This window comes from Schistocerca cancellata, chromosome 7, assembly GCF_023864275.1.
Source record: "Schistocerca cancellata isolate TAMUIC-IGC-003103 chromosome 7, iqSchCanc2.1, whole genome shotgun sequence".
Lineage (NCBI taxonomy): Eukaryota > Metazoa > Arthropoda > Insecta > Orthoptera > Acrididae > Schistocerca > Schistocerca cancellata.
In genome coordinates this window covers 292,942,789-292,956,977 of record NC_064632.1, presented here as the reverse complement: position 1 = coordinate 292,956,977, position 14,189 = coordinate 292,942,789, and the positions used below count along the sequence as shown (strand labels likewise).

The 14,189-nt window shown below is 39.0% G+C and overlaps 1 protein-coding gene across 2 annotated transcripts in view; it reads right to left on the bottom strand.

The window, feature by feature from the left end:
* Positions 1–336: 336 nt before the first annotated feature.
* LOC126092229 (intraflagellar transport protein 56) overlaps positions 337–14,189 on the bottom strand; it is a 188,208-nt gene continuing 174,355 nt past the window's right edge. For both annotated transcript variants that reach the window (XM_049907728.1, XM_049907730.1), the window contains one exon: positions 337–1,286. In XM_049907728.1, coding sequence (XP_049763685.1) covers positions 1,175–1,286 — 112 coding nt within the window. In that variant the 3' untranslated portion in view covers positions 337–1,174. The remainder of the gene's footprint in view (positions 1,287–14,189) is intronic.

The following is a 14,189-nucleotide window of genomic DNA, read 5'->3' as shown; positions in this document are numbered from 1 at the left end:
AACTTTCTTGCTAGAGGTTAGCTATGTTATGTCATCAAATTATTTTTCTATGCCCTACTCACACATTACTCCAACACTTGGAGTACGGGCAGTAAGCTGAAACATTTCAGTAATGAATGCAAATGAGTGGAATGCAAAGATGACTTAGCTGCGAGCATGCATTGTATGTTACGCATGAAGAAATTCCTCCAGTCACTCGGAATCGATGCATAAGTCCTCTCAAAGTATTGCAGATGTCCCAGAAACTCCCAAAGTTTCCATCTGTCATCACTTTTTCCCAAGTTTCAGGACCAGAAAATGTGTGGGAACAATTATAAAGTACTTCATTGTCAAGTAACTTACAACTTTATTTGCACAGGACGTAAGTATCATGGAAGTTACATAACATTTATAATTACCACAGCAGAGACTCAAAACAATTCAGAAACTTCAGTTAGTAATTCCCCACATAATGTATGACTGGGTATTAATAAGATATGGAACATCTGATAAAAAAAGTCAACTTGCAGACTTATAGGAAGTTAGTTACCTTCTGCCAATGCTACCATAGTTGACATGTAAATCCTCCCTGTTATACATATTGCGTTAAAATCCCAGAAAAGGTGCCAGATTCTCTCATAAAACTGAATAAATTCCAGCAGCTACATACTTCTGCCACCAATTTTGCAGGACACAGATAGTTAAGACTGTTTTATCTTTTTTTCATTTATCTCAACTACTATAGTTGTAAGTTTGATAATTGTTATTATGGTATGCTCAAGAAATGTCTACTGTCATTCTAGAAATTACAGAAGACATGTTCTGGTATATATCTCAGGAGAACCTCAGCCTGTATCCATAGTATGCTGTTTTCAAATATTTTGACTAAGGACAAAGCATTTCAGTTAGAATAAATTCTAGTAAAATGAGAGAAGGCATGGTCTGTGTTGAGTACAAGGATCAGATCTGTCAACTTTCAGCTGAAGCCGGATAAAGAAAAACTGAAAAACGCATCAATGTAAATGTTAGTTAAAATTACAGTACTTGGTTCTGTGAACTGGGATGGTTTTGAAATAACACACTTTTAAATGATCTACTAGATCACTTGTATTACTGTTAGCTTGCACTGTAGGTTAGCTGTAACAATTGCAAACTTGAACAGTGTCAGGATTCTATTCATTTGAGAAGGATACACTCAGATATTTATTCGATTGTCTTTAGCCCACCTCTTCATAATTCGTATTATGAGTTCTACTTGTGAGTTTGCAGTATTTCGCAGAAGCTGTATTACCTCCTTCAGGTGTTCCCTAAAAACAGAAACAATGAAGAATTGTGTGAGCATGAAAATCACAACATGAAACTACAGTGTACAACTATTTTTAGATATTCATAGAAATAATAATTCTCATCTCTTTGCAGTGGTTAGAGAAAGAGAGGGAGAGGGAGAGGGAGAGGGAGAGGGAGAGGGAGAGGGAGAGGGAGAGGGAGAGGGAGAGGGAGAGGGAGAGATAACTTCATTAAATTATTCTTATGTGACCAAAGTTTTGACTATCACATGATAACTAGTTAAGAATTACAGCAAGAACTGGAAAATTTCAGTTTATGACATATTGTTTTAGGAAATTTTTTATAAAAGCACATACGATGTAATGATTTAGGTAAATACTGAGCTTAGCAACGTGGCAGGTGTTTGAAAAAGAGTTGAGTTAAAACCCCAGGATGGTCATTCTAATTTAGATATTTCACATTTTCCCCTTAATGAAAGGATGTCAACTTTCATAAGCCATTTTCTTATTTCAACATCTGTGTTTGTCAACCCAGAGCTGCTAGTTTGCCAACTTTACTGGGCTATCTTCAAGATGATTGTAAACAACATGAAAAAAAAGACCCTTCAGAGTGACCATAGCATTAGCATTAACCATACTGTTTGCAAAAACAATGCTGACTGCAAATATATTTCTGTGAGTATGTCAATTCCATCCAGCTTATTTGTACATTTCTATACAAAACTGTAACTGTGTCATGGTTGACAGGAAAGAATGACATTCACATGAAATATTCTTCAGTAACAATTTAACCTCAGTAGTAATAATAATAATATTAAAACTGTAACCACAATTATTGCTTCTCAAAAATACTCCTCATGACGAGCAAGAGGAGTAGACATTAATGGAAGGGAGAAGGAAGCCGGCCGCGGTGGCCGAGCAGTTCTATGCGCTTCAGTTTGGAACCACGTGACTGCTATGGTCGCAGGTTCGAATCCTGCCTCGGGTATGGATGTGTGTGATGTCCTTAGGTTAGTTAGGTTTAAGTCATTCTAAGTTATAGGGGACTGATGACCTAAGATGTTAAGTCCCATAGTGCTCCAAGCCATTTGAACCATTTGAAGGGAGATGGAGCAGCGAGGTAGAAAATGAAAGGAGAGGTGAGGTAGGCTGAAGTTGGGGGACTGGCAGAGATTTAAGCCATTGTTACTGTGAAAGCAATGGAAGTATGGTTCGCATCTGTACAGTTTACAGTTCAGATTCAGATAAGTTGGATATAATTTTTTTTTTGAGGGGGGGGGGGGGGGGGGAGCAGGAGGGTGGTCCCAAAACTGCCTGCCACGGGTAGTGAATCAAATTGTGAGGTTACAAAAGAACACAGCACTTTGGGGGATGAGGATATGATTTTGGATAGGATGATCCCCCAGCTCAGGAAAAAACAAGATACAAGTGAACCTCCTTTGGTGCTACTTGTTGGTTAAAGGAATACTACCTGGCAGTCTGTTCACAATTGTGATGAGTTTGTTCAATTCAATTCAATTTATTGCTTGTAACATGTAATTTTACATGTAAGTGCATTTTTCAACTAAGTATAAAGTTTCTACAATTACAATGTTTTTAGTTTATATTATTTCTTATTACACTGTAATTCATAATAAATTAAAGTTATAAGGGCATTTTTGGATACGCCACTGATTGACTCATTTTTTAAAAGAATCCTCTGTCAATATCTTAACTTTGTTTTTAACAAGTTATTGAATCAGCTCCTTTGACGTAAGGGTTTTTCACTGTTAAAGTTAATCTTCTGTTAACCACATGAAAATCTTTTCAATGCCTTGTTTCATAGTTGTGAATATCCAAGTTTCTTTTTGTGATCTTAGTGTCTTCTTTCACTAGCAATACAGTTTCCAGTGTATGCATGGCATAAACTGATAAACTGTGAGAATATTGTGTCTAATGAATAGGGGTTTGCAAGAAGTTCCTGGTTTTACTTTTGCTATGATCCTCAAGGCTCACTTCTGCAGTATGAAAATATTAGTTTAGCATGTCCCACCCTACAGTACCATTCCATAACACAAGAAAGGATGCACTAATAAATATTATACACTCCTTAGGGTTTCAGAATTAAGATATGGTGATAATCTTCTTAATACATATAGACTGAGTGTTATTTTTTTACAGACATAATCAGCTTGCTGCTTCCTTGAGGGTTGATCATCTTTGCATAAGCGCAAGAATTTACAGTCTGTACAGTTTTTGGTAGAATTTTATCAATCACAGTATTTTGCCTGTTTGGATCACTTGGTTTGAAATGAATAATATTAGTTTTTTTCTATGTTTGCTTTTAGGTTCTCTCTTTCAAAGTAATGTATCTCTTCAACTAAGCTGGGCTCATTGTCTGCATAGCATACACCAGATGTATCATCTGCATACATAGTGATCAATTGCTTATTGTCAAGAGAACTTGGGAAATCATTTACATAGCATATGAATAGATCTGGACCTAAAATGGAGCCCTGAGGAACACTAAAATGTATATTTCTTATACTTGACCTCCTCCTCTCCAGTATTTCCCCATTAAGGTACATAATATCTGTGCACTGTTGTCTTAAATATGTTTTTAACAATGGCATGATTTTTGCAGTGACACTACTCTTCGCAATTCTTGAAAGAGCATGTCATGATGTACTCTATTAAAAACCCTTGAGAGGTCCAGGAATACTCCTGCTGCTTGGGATTAGTACATTATAGACAAATCATACTGCTGCTGACATGGTACTTCAACCTCTTCTGAAGCCATGCTGGAAATCACTTAATATGTCAGCATTGCTGTAATGTTCCAAGATTTTTTAAAATATTTTTTTCTCTATCAGTTTGCTGAAAGTTGAGAATAGGGCAATGGGTCTGTAGTTCTGTATGTGCTTTATTTCCCTCTTTTTGTGTATTGGTTTCAATACAGACAGTTTCAACTTGTCATGGAATACACCATCTTCAGGAACAAAGTATATTTGATGAACTAGTGGTTTCATTAGTTTTGTTTGCATTTCATCAATGGATATGGAGAAATTTCATCTAATCCTGCTGATTTTTTTTTTTTTTTTTTTGTTTCTGATGTTATCAATAAGGTGCAGAATGTCATATGTGCTTACTGCAGGTAATGTACAGCAGATCTGTTTGTTACAGGACCCAAATGAGTGTCGTACATCATGTTTCATAGACAAATCATTTTTGACAGTATCTATGAAGTAATTATTAAAAACATTGCTGACTACGAGAGGATCAGAGATATCTTCATTATTCACAGATAACTGTACACTATTAATTTTAGTTTCTGTTTCATTGTTTCTGGTTTTATTTACAATTGACCAGCAAGTCTTTGAAACATTATCTGAACCTCATATATGTTGGCTGAGTCTTTCTGATTTTAATCTCCTGACTTCTTTGCGGTACTTATATTTGTACTGCTTGTAGAGTTCTTCATGTAACTCTGAGTTAGTTAGTCTGTGTAAGCTATACATGTTTTCCATTTTTTTCTTTCAGATCTTTTGTTTTAAAATCTAATGACACAGGTTTTGATTTTGAAGGTTGATTTTTCTGGATACTCACTTTTTTTAATGGCATGGCTCTATTTAAGTGCTCAGTCATAATTTCTGTGAACATGTTCCATTTATTGTTGACCCCCAATGGTACTCATTACTGATTTCCATGACTCCTGGCTTAAACTATGTCTTAGTGTAGCAATGTTGTTTGCAGATAATATTCACCTGTGCTCATACATTTTTCTTGGTTTGAATTTAGTATTACATTTTAACACTAGTGTTTGGCCTAAATGATCTGAGAGGTGACCATTTATTATGTCTAAATGAACTACTATGTGTGTTAGCTATTTTGGTGGGTATTAGTTCAAGAAGATCTTTAGCCCCGCTTATCGGGCTAAATCTGTAAAATGTTTGCTTTCCTGACCATCATGTAATGTGTTGATGTTTAGATCTCCCAGTATGCCAATATTTACACTTCTACAGCCTGACATTAATTTACTTAAAACTCCATAAAGTGATTTCAGAAAAACATACAACTATGACATACAAAGGAACAGTGCAAAATGTGATTTTAAGAATTGCAATTTCTAAATCTTTGTCAACACAGAAATTGTTCCCCCATAAATCTTGGTCTTACAAGAAGAAGTTGCGCTAAAAGTTTTACTAGATGGACAGGATATTACCAGTTTTTAGAAGGATCCGACAAAGTAACTGGCATATATTGATAATTCCCACTGCAGATGCCCACAACTGTCAAGGTTGTAAGGTCAGGACTATACATACAGAGTTAAATCCAAACTTCACTGAAAAAGTTTTAGAGGCTCTTCATGGATATTTTCTAAATATTTAGTTTAAGGGGCCTGTGGTCTCTGGTGACTTGATGCAGAGTAATAATGTAATTATAATTTACTCATTTTCTTACCCCAGTTATTTTTATTTCTGGAAAATATTTTCTCTATAGTGCAAGAGCCTCTTAGGTGCAATCACTAAAGTGTACACCACAAAACACAGGAAGGAATGAAGATTAGACTTTAGCATTTCATTGACATACAAACACAGAACTATGAGGTGATGCAAAAGCACTGTGGTGTGATTTCCATCATTGTGGGAACAGCTCAGCATACAGTAGGGGACTAATGAAAGGTGACAGATTATTTTAGAGTGGAAATGAGGAAGGGAACAAATGGGTGTGAGGGCTGTGTCAGGGACAGTCTAAAAGAAGAGGTACAAAGGACAAGTGACAGCATAATGAAGATCAGAATAATGACAAAGGGAAGAAGTGTGGAGGTGGTTCAGATGCATGCCCTTCAGTGGGCTGTACATCTCAAGAGAAATAGGACTCTGAGGAAGAACAAAGTTGAATGAACAAAGGATAATAGTCATGTGAGACTTGAATGCACATGCAGGGACTGAAATACAATGGTATGAAAATGTTCTGGGGACAGAAATATGGGGGAAGTAGAAATGAGAAGGAAAGAGACTGCTGGAATTCTGCAGGAAATGTGGTTTAGTGGTAAGGTACTTGTGGTTTCAGAAGAGAAAAAGCCACAAAGTAAAGTGGTACAGCAGGAATCTAGTGCAGAAATCTTTGGTGGATTACATCCTCTATGATTGGAAAAGAAAGAGGACTGTAATGGAGATAAAGCTACTATCATCTAAGCCATTAGATACTGACCACCAGCTGTTGGTGATGAGCATGGGAATCATGAAGGAATGGAAGAAGACAGAGAACTAGAAAAGGAGGATTAGCATATGGAAACTGAAGGAAAGGAAGTCATGGAAGAATGTCTGGATATTATAAGGGAAAAATTACCAAAGGATGAAGCAAAAACAGAAGAGGAATGGGGTCAATTTAAAAGTGCTAGGGTAGAAGCTGCAGTAGCTGTATGTGGAAGGACAAGTGGTAGTAAACAGTGAGAGGAGTCACCACATTGGAATGAAAGAGTAAAGGAATTACTGGGGGAAAAATAACAAGGCCTTCAGACTGTGGTTCTGAGAAAAGGTCAAATTAGCAAGACAGGAGTATAAGAAAAAGAAGAAAGAGACCAATAAGACAGTGGCTGAGGAGAGAAGAAAGTAGATGGAAGGATGGATGAAGGTATGGTGGAAGATAGTAGAAGAAGTGAGAATATACTATATGGAATGGTCAAAAGTAATAGGAGAGGTTTGAGAGAGGATGCAACAGTGATGGATAGAGATGGGAAAGAGGTTAATAATAAAGATGCACAGAAGATAGTGTGGAAGGAGGACTTCGAGCACTTGCCACATCCAGATGGACTTGGAGATGAGGATAGAAGATAGAATTAAACACTGAGGCAGGGGGGAGGGGAGAAGGATCTGACATAGAAAGAAATGGAAGTGGCACTGGATAAGATGAAAGGAGGAAAGGCACCAGATGTGGATGAAAGTGTCAAAATGGTGAAGACAGCAGCAGAGGTTTGAAAACAATGGCTGTATCACATGATGAGGATGGCAAGGAATGAGAAGAAGACTCCAGAAGATTGGAAAGAGCACTAATTGTCCCTGTATTCAAGAAAGGAAGGAGGAAGAATTGTAGAGACTACGGGGGAGTCACATTGATACCACACTGTGCCAAGGTATATGAAAAAATCCTGGAGAGCAGAAGCTGAACAAGGGTCAAGAACAAATTGAGAGAGGAACAGCAATGCTTCAGACCTTGGAGGTCAATTGTTGACCTCATACTTGTGATGAGGCAGTTCCAAAGAACCAATATGAGGAAAGAATTTGTGATGGCCTTTCTCAATACACAAAAAGCATTTGATAGTGTTTGTAGAAGAAAGGTATGTGAAGCACTAGAAAAGAAGGGAGTGGAAAAAGTAACAAGCAGTGCAGAGGAAATGTACTGTGCAAGTCTGAGTTGTGTAAAGTGGGAAATGAAAGGACAGATTGGTTCTAGCAAGTAACTAGTGTAAAGGAGAGCTGTTATAGAAGTTATTAAGGAACTGGCAGTTGTTGTGCTTCCATGTATAGTTTCTAGGAGGAATATTTTAGAAGCTACAGAAACTCCCTCCTTTTCCAGAAGCTATTTTGTAAAAAACTTTTACAAGAATACACATAACTCACTCAAGCAACACACCCAACCGGAATCACAGACAGGAAAAGACAGGTAGCTGAAGAGTGAAAAAATTTGATATCAGCTTGAAGGAACATATGAATGGTCATTTTTTCTTTTTGTGTATACCTCCTTTTGGTGTGTGCATGTTTATATTGCACCTTTGTCCTGCACAGTGTCCCAATACTTATTAAATGACATATGCTTTATGGGTAAACCAAAAAGACTATGGTGGCAGAAAAAACTGGGAAGAAACTATGATACTATGTTATAAATTTAATATAAACAAATGTGGGATCCCAGTTACAGCCAGAAAGAAAGGTAGAACAATTAGCAGATAAGGATTGGAGGTGAACAGTTGAAGAAGGTGGAGAATGTCAAGTACTTGAGAAGTGTGACACAGGAAAATGGAAGAATTGAGAAAGAAATCAGTGAATGTGGCAGACGGGCAGAATCATTCCTGTGAAATGTTTGGAGCCTGATTTGGAACAAAGACATCCCACAAAATAGCAAAGAACTAACATGTAGAAGTTATTACATCCCAACATTGATCTATGCATCTGAAACATAGGTAATGAAGAAAAAATATGTAAGTGGATTACAGGCATGTGAAATGAAGTTCCTCAGAAGTAGAATAGGAGTAACAAGGACAGATAACATTATGAATGAAAGAGTAAGGGAAACGGTGAAAGAGGAACCCTAGTGGAGCAGAATAGTAACATGAAGGCTAAGATAATATGGGCAGTTAAACAGAATGGAAAACAAGAGGTTTCCGAAGAAGATACATGAAATGGAGATGCAAAGGAAATGAGCAAGACAAAGACTAAGGGATATACGGCTGAAAGGTATGGAGGAGTGTGTTGAAAAAGTAGTGAGGACTAGTCCAGGATAAACACAGAAAGATGGTGGGAAAACAAGACTAGATGGCACAGCTTATGTTCCAAACAGACCCCACTGAAACGGAGAAGAAGAAGCTGATTTGGGAATAGGTTGCAGATGAGAAAGCAGAGGATGCATTCCCACAAAGTGTTTTGCATTCTCCATTACAATAGGTGCAATTCAGTTACAACTGTGCGCCATGATATTCATCAAGAGTGTGGCACTGGACCTTCCACATGTGAAAAAAATATGATGATGGTAGTAACAGTTTCACAACATTGCTTATTTAGGTAAGGGGAATCCACAGGTAGCCCTAAATGTGGCTGTTCAAGACAAAGAGTGCATTCAACAGAGTTTTATACTTAGTCCACAGATGTTCATCATGGTCCCACCCAAGAGTTAGCCATTGCTCATATGTCTGTCTGGTTTATTTTGCAGTGACATTTATGTTTCAAACCATACAGGATTCAGTTGCAAAAAGCCCTTCATTATAGTGATAAACTAAAATTGTGAAGTCTTGTGGATTCGTTATGGGTATGAAGTGAATTATAACAATTTTGTCTCACATTTAGTGTTCAATGTTGGAGTTACTTCCCATTTAAGTGGAAAAGTGAACCACTACAACGTAAGAATTTCAGTACGCAGTGTTGCCATATCACAGTAAAGCATAAGACTGTCTCTCCATAACTTCATATGTTTTGTACCATTTCCTGGAAAAAGATTTATGGGTGCTTCCTTTCTGCAGAAAAGTTCACTGCAGGAACCACATAGTTCAGTATGTTGAAGGTCAGGTTTTATTCAAAACCGTGAGAGCATGCTGAAAATTCATTTATCAACAGGATGGGGCACCACAGAAATGGCAGCTCCACATAAGATAATTTCTTAGTGAGATGATTCAACGGTGGATCGGCTGTAAGGGGCAAATAAATCTCGCATTCTACCATTGGCCACCAAGGTCATCTGATATCATGGTACATGGTTTATTTTTTATTTATTTATTTTTTTATGAGGGTTTCTGTAAAACTTCACCTGTGTGTCTCCCCTTGCAGTAGCTTTAGGTGAACTACGATGTTGCATAATAATGGCAGTGGATTCAGTAACTCCAGCTATGTTCACAAAAGTATTGGATGGGTTTAACTATCAACTGCATGTTTGTCATACATCTGGTGGAGAGAACACTGAACATTTGTGGGAGATAAATGAAAACTTTGAGCTGAAATGTAATTGTAAAAAGTACCCAAAGTTGTATAAGCATGCATGTAAAACATATACCCTCATAAAATCAACTTTTGAAAATAAAAACTTTGTATTTCTTTGTGAAGTTAAAATTTACCCCAAGTTTCTATCTGCATTCACTCGGCAGATATATTATTGTGAAATTACATGAATCTTTTACAAATCTCCTGTATGTTCAGAACAGAATAATGCAAAAAATCATTGCAGCACATGGATGAGATCCTCAAATAGAGTACAATGCTCCAAATTTAGGGGTATAAATACATGTGACAAACATGTTATAGAGCTTCTCAAACAACTATGTTCCACCAATTTTTCTCTTCACACAATTGCGAGGTTTTATATCATACAAGTCAACATCTTAACATATTTTGTATATTTACACTAATTAAGGAGAAGGAAGGAGAAAAGGAGTAGTAGTGAGACAGAACTAGTGATACGGTGGTAAAGACAAAAATATCACTGAAGGGAAAGATTGTGGAGGTATTACAAGTGTTTGCCCAAAGCTATGATGTACTTCTACAGAAAAACAAGAATCTGAAGAGGGAATGCCCAGGTGGGGACAAAGAATGTGATAGCAATGGAGGATTTAAAAAATGGGAAGTCCAGAATGGAATAACAACATGCTGAGAAATTTTGATGAGGTTTGGAACCACAGGCTTTGTGAAACTTTTTAATGAAATTATTCCTGTCTACACTGTTAAAATATTATTTATTGCAATTGCAATTTCCACAAATTATCAATGTCAAGCATTGTGGGATTTGGGACCCATCCAACAACTTACAGTTGTACATAATGTGAAGGACAATCAAACAATTTAAAATCAAACAATACCAGAGAAGGAAAGTTGCCACACACCATATAGCGCAGATGCTGAGTCGCGATAGTCACAATAAAAAGATTCACACAATTAAAGCTTTCGGCCATTAAGGCCTTTGTCAGCAGTAGACACACACACACACACACACACACACACACACACACACACACACACACACACATAAATGCAACTTGCACACACATCTGCAGTCTCAGAGAACTGAGACCACACTGCGAACAACAGCACCAGTGCATGATGGGAGTGGCAACTGGGTGGGGGTAAGGAGGAGGCTGAGGAGGGGAAGGGGGTGGGTATGGTGGGAGTGGCGGACAGTCAAGTGTTGCAGTTTAGACGGAGGTCAGGAGAGAAGGTGTGGAGGGGGAGGGGGTTGTTGTTGTTGTGGTCTTCAGTCCTGAGACTGGTTTGATGCAGCTCTCCATGCTACTCTATCCTGTGCAAGCTTCTTCATCTCCCAGTACCTACTGCAACCTACATCCTTCTGAATCTGCTTAGTGTATTCATCTCTTGGTCTCCCCCTACGATTTTTACCCTCCACGCTGCCCTCCAATACTAAATTGGTGATCCCTTGATGCCTCAACAAATGTCCTACCAACCGATCCCTTCTTCTGGTCAAGTTGTGCCACAAACTTCTCTTCTCCCCAATCCTATTCAATACTTCCTCATTAGTTATGTGATCTACTCATCTAATCTTCAGCATTCTTCTGTAGCACCACATTTAAAAAGCTTCTATTCTCTTCTTGTCCAAACTATTTACCGTCCATGTTTCACTCCATACAAATATTTTCAGAAATGACTTCCTGACGCTTAAATCTATACTCGATGTTAACAAATTTCTCTTCTTCAGAAACGCTTTCCTTGCCATTGCCAGTCTACATTTTATATCCTCTCTACTTCGACCATCATCAGTTATTTTGCTCCCCAAATAGCAAAACTCCTTTACTACTTTAAGTGTCTTATTTCCTAATCTAATACCCTCAACATCACCCGACTTAATTCGACTACATTCCATCATCCTCGTTTTGCTTTTGTCAATGTTCATCTTATATCCTCCCTTCAAGACACCACCCATTCCGTTCAACTGCTCTTCCAAGTCCTTTGCTGTCTCTGACAGAATTACAATGTCATCGGCGAACCTCAGCGTTTTTATTTCTTCTCCGTGGATTTTAATACCTACTCCGAATTTTTCTTTTGTTTCCTTTACTGCTTGCTCAATATACAGATTGAATAACATCGGGGAGAGGCTACAACCCTGTCTTACTCCCTTTCCAACCACTGCTTCCCTTTCATGTACCTCGACTCTTATAACTGCCATCTGGTTTCTGTACAAATTGTAAATAGCCTTTCGCTCCCTGTATTTTACCCCTGACACCTTCAGAATTTGAAAGAGAGTATTCCAGTCAACATTGTCAAAAGCTTTCTCTAAGTCTACAAATGCTAGAAACGTAGGTTTGCCTTTCCTTAATCTTTCTTCTAAGATAAGTCGTAAGATCAGTATTGCCTCACGTGTTCCAGTATTTCTATGGAATCCAAACTGATCTTCCCCGAGGTCGGCTTCTACTAGTTTTTCCATTCGTCTGTAAAGAATTCGTGTTAGTATTTTGCAGCTGTGGCTTATTAAACTGATTGTTCGGTAATTTCACATCTGTCAACACCTGCTTTCTTTGGGATTGGAATTATTATATTCTTCTTGAAGTCTGAGGGTATTTCGCCTGTTTCATACATCTTGCTCACCAGATGGTAGAGTTTTGTCAGGACTGGCTCTCCCAAGGCCGTCAGTAGTTCCAATGGAATGTTGTCTACACCGGGGGCCTTGTTTCGACTCAGGTCTTTCAGTGCTCTGTCAAACTCTTCACGCAGTATCGTATCTCCCATTTCATCTTCATCTACATCCTCTTCCATTTCCATAATATTGTCCTCAAGTGCATCGCCCTTGTATAGACCCTCTATATACTCCTTCCACCTTTCTGCTTTCCCTTCTTTGCTTAGAACTGGGTTTCCATCTGAGCTCTTGATGTTCATACAAGTGGTTCTCTTATCTCCAAAGGTCTCTTTAATTTTCCTGTAGGCAGTATCTATCTTACCCCTCATGAGATAAGCCTCTACATCCTTACATTTGTCCTCTAGCCATCCCTGCTTAGCCATTTTGCACTTCCTGTCAATCTCATTTTTGAGATGTTTGTATTCCTTTTTGCCTGGGAGGGGATAAGTAGCGGAAAGGAGAGAAATAAAAGAAATTAAAAGACTGGGTGTGGCGGTGAAGTGACGGCTATGTAGTGCTGGAATGGGAACAGGGAGGGTGCTGGATGGGTGAGGACAGTGACTAACGAAGGTTGAGGCCAGGAGGGTTACATTCTCCGCCAGGGTTTTGATTACCTCTCGTCATGCCCTGAAATGAGAAATGTCCTGCCCAGTATCCTTCCCATCCCACCTACCGTGGTATTCCACCATACACTGAACCTACACAATATACTTGTCCATCCTTACACAACCCCCAATCCCTTTCCTCATGGCTCATACCCCTGTAATAGACCTAGATGCAAGACCTGTCCCATACATCCTCCTACCAGCACCTACTCCAGTCTGGTCACTAACATCACCTATCCCATCAAAGGCAGGGCTAACTGTGAAACCAGTCATGTGATTTACAAGCTAAGCTGCAACCTCTGTGCCGCATTCTATGTAGGCATGACAACCAACAAGCTGTCTGTCCACATGAATGGCCACCGACAAACCGTGGCCAAGAAACAAGTGGACTACCCTGTTGCTGAACACGCTGCCAAACATGATATCCCTCATCTTAATGACTGCTTCACAGCCTGTGCCATATGGATCCTTCCCACCAACACCATCTTTTCTGAATTGCGCAGGTGGGAACTTTCCCTGCAATACATCCTATGTTCCTGTAACCCTCCTGGCCTCAAGCTTCTTTAGGTCACTGTCCTCACCCATCCAGCCCCCTCCCTGTTCCCATTGCAGCACTACATAGCTGTCATTTCACCACCACACCCAGTCTTTTAATTTCTTTTATTTCTCTCCTTTCTGCTACTTACCCCCTCCCCCTCCGCACCTTCTCTCCAGCCCTCCATCTAGACTGCAACACTTGACTGTCCGCCACTCCCACCATACTATCCCTCCCCCTCCCCACCCCAGCCTCCTCCTTACCCCCACCCAGTCGCCACTCCCATCATGCACTGGTCCTGCTGTTCGCAGTGTGGTCTCAGCTCTCTGAGACTGCAGATGTGTGTGTGTGTGTGTGTGTGTGTACTGCTGACAAAGGCCTTAATGGCCAAAAGCTTTAATTGTGCGAATCTTTTTATTGTGGCTATTGCGACTCAGCATCTCCACTATATGGTGAGTGGCAACTTTCCTTCTCTGG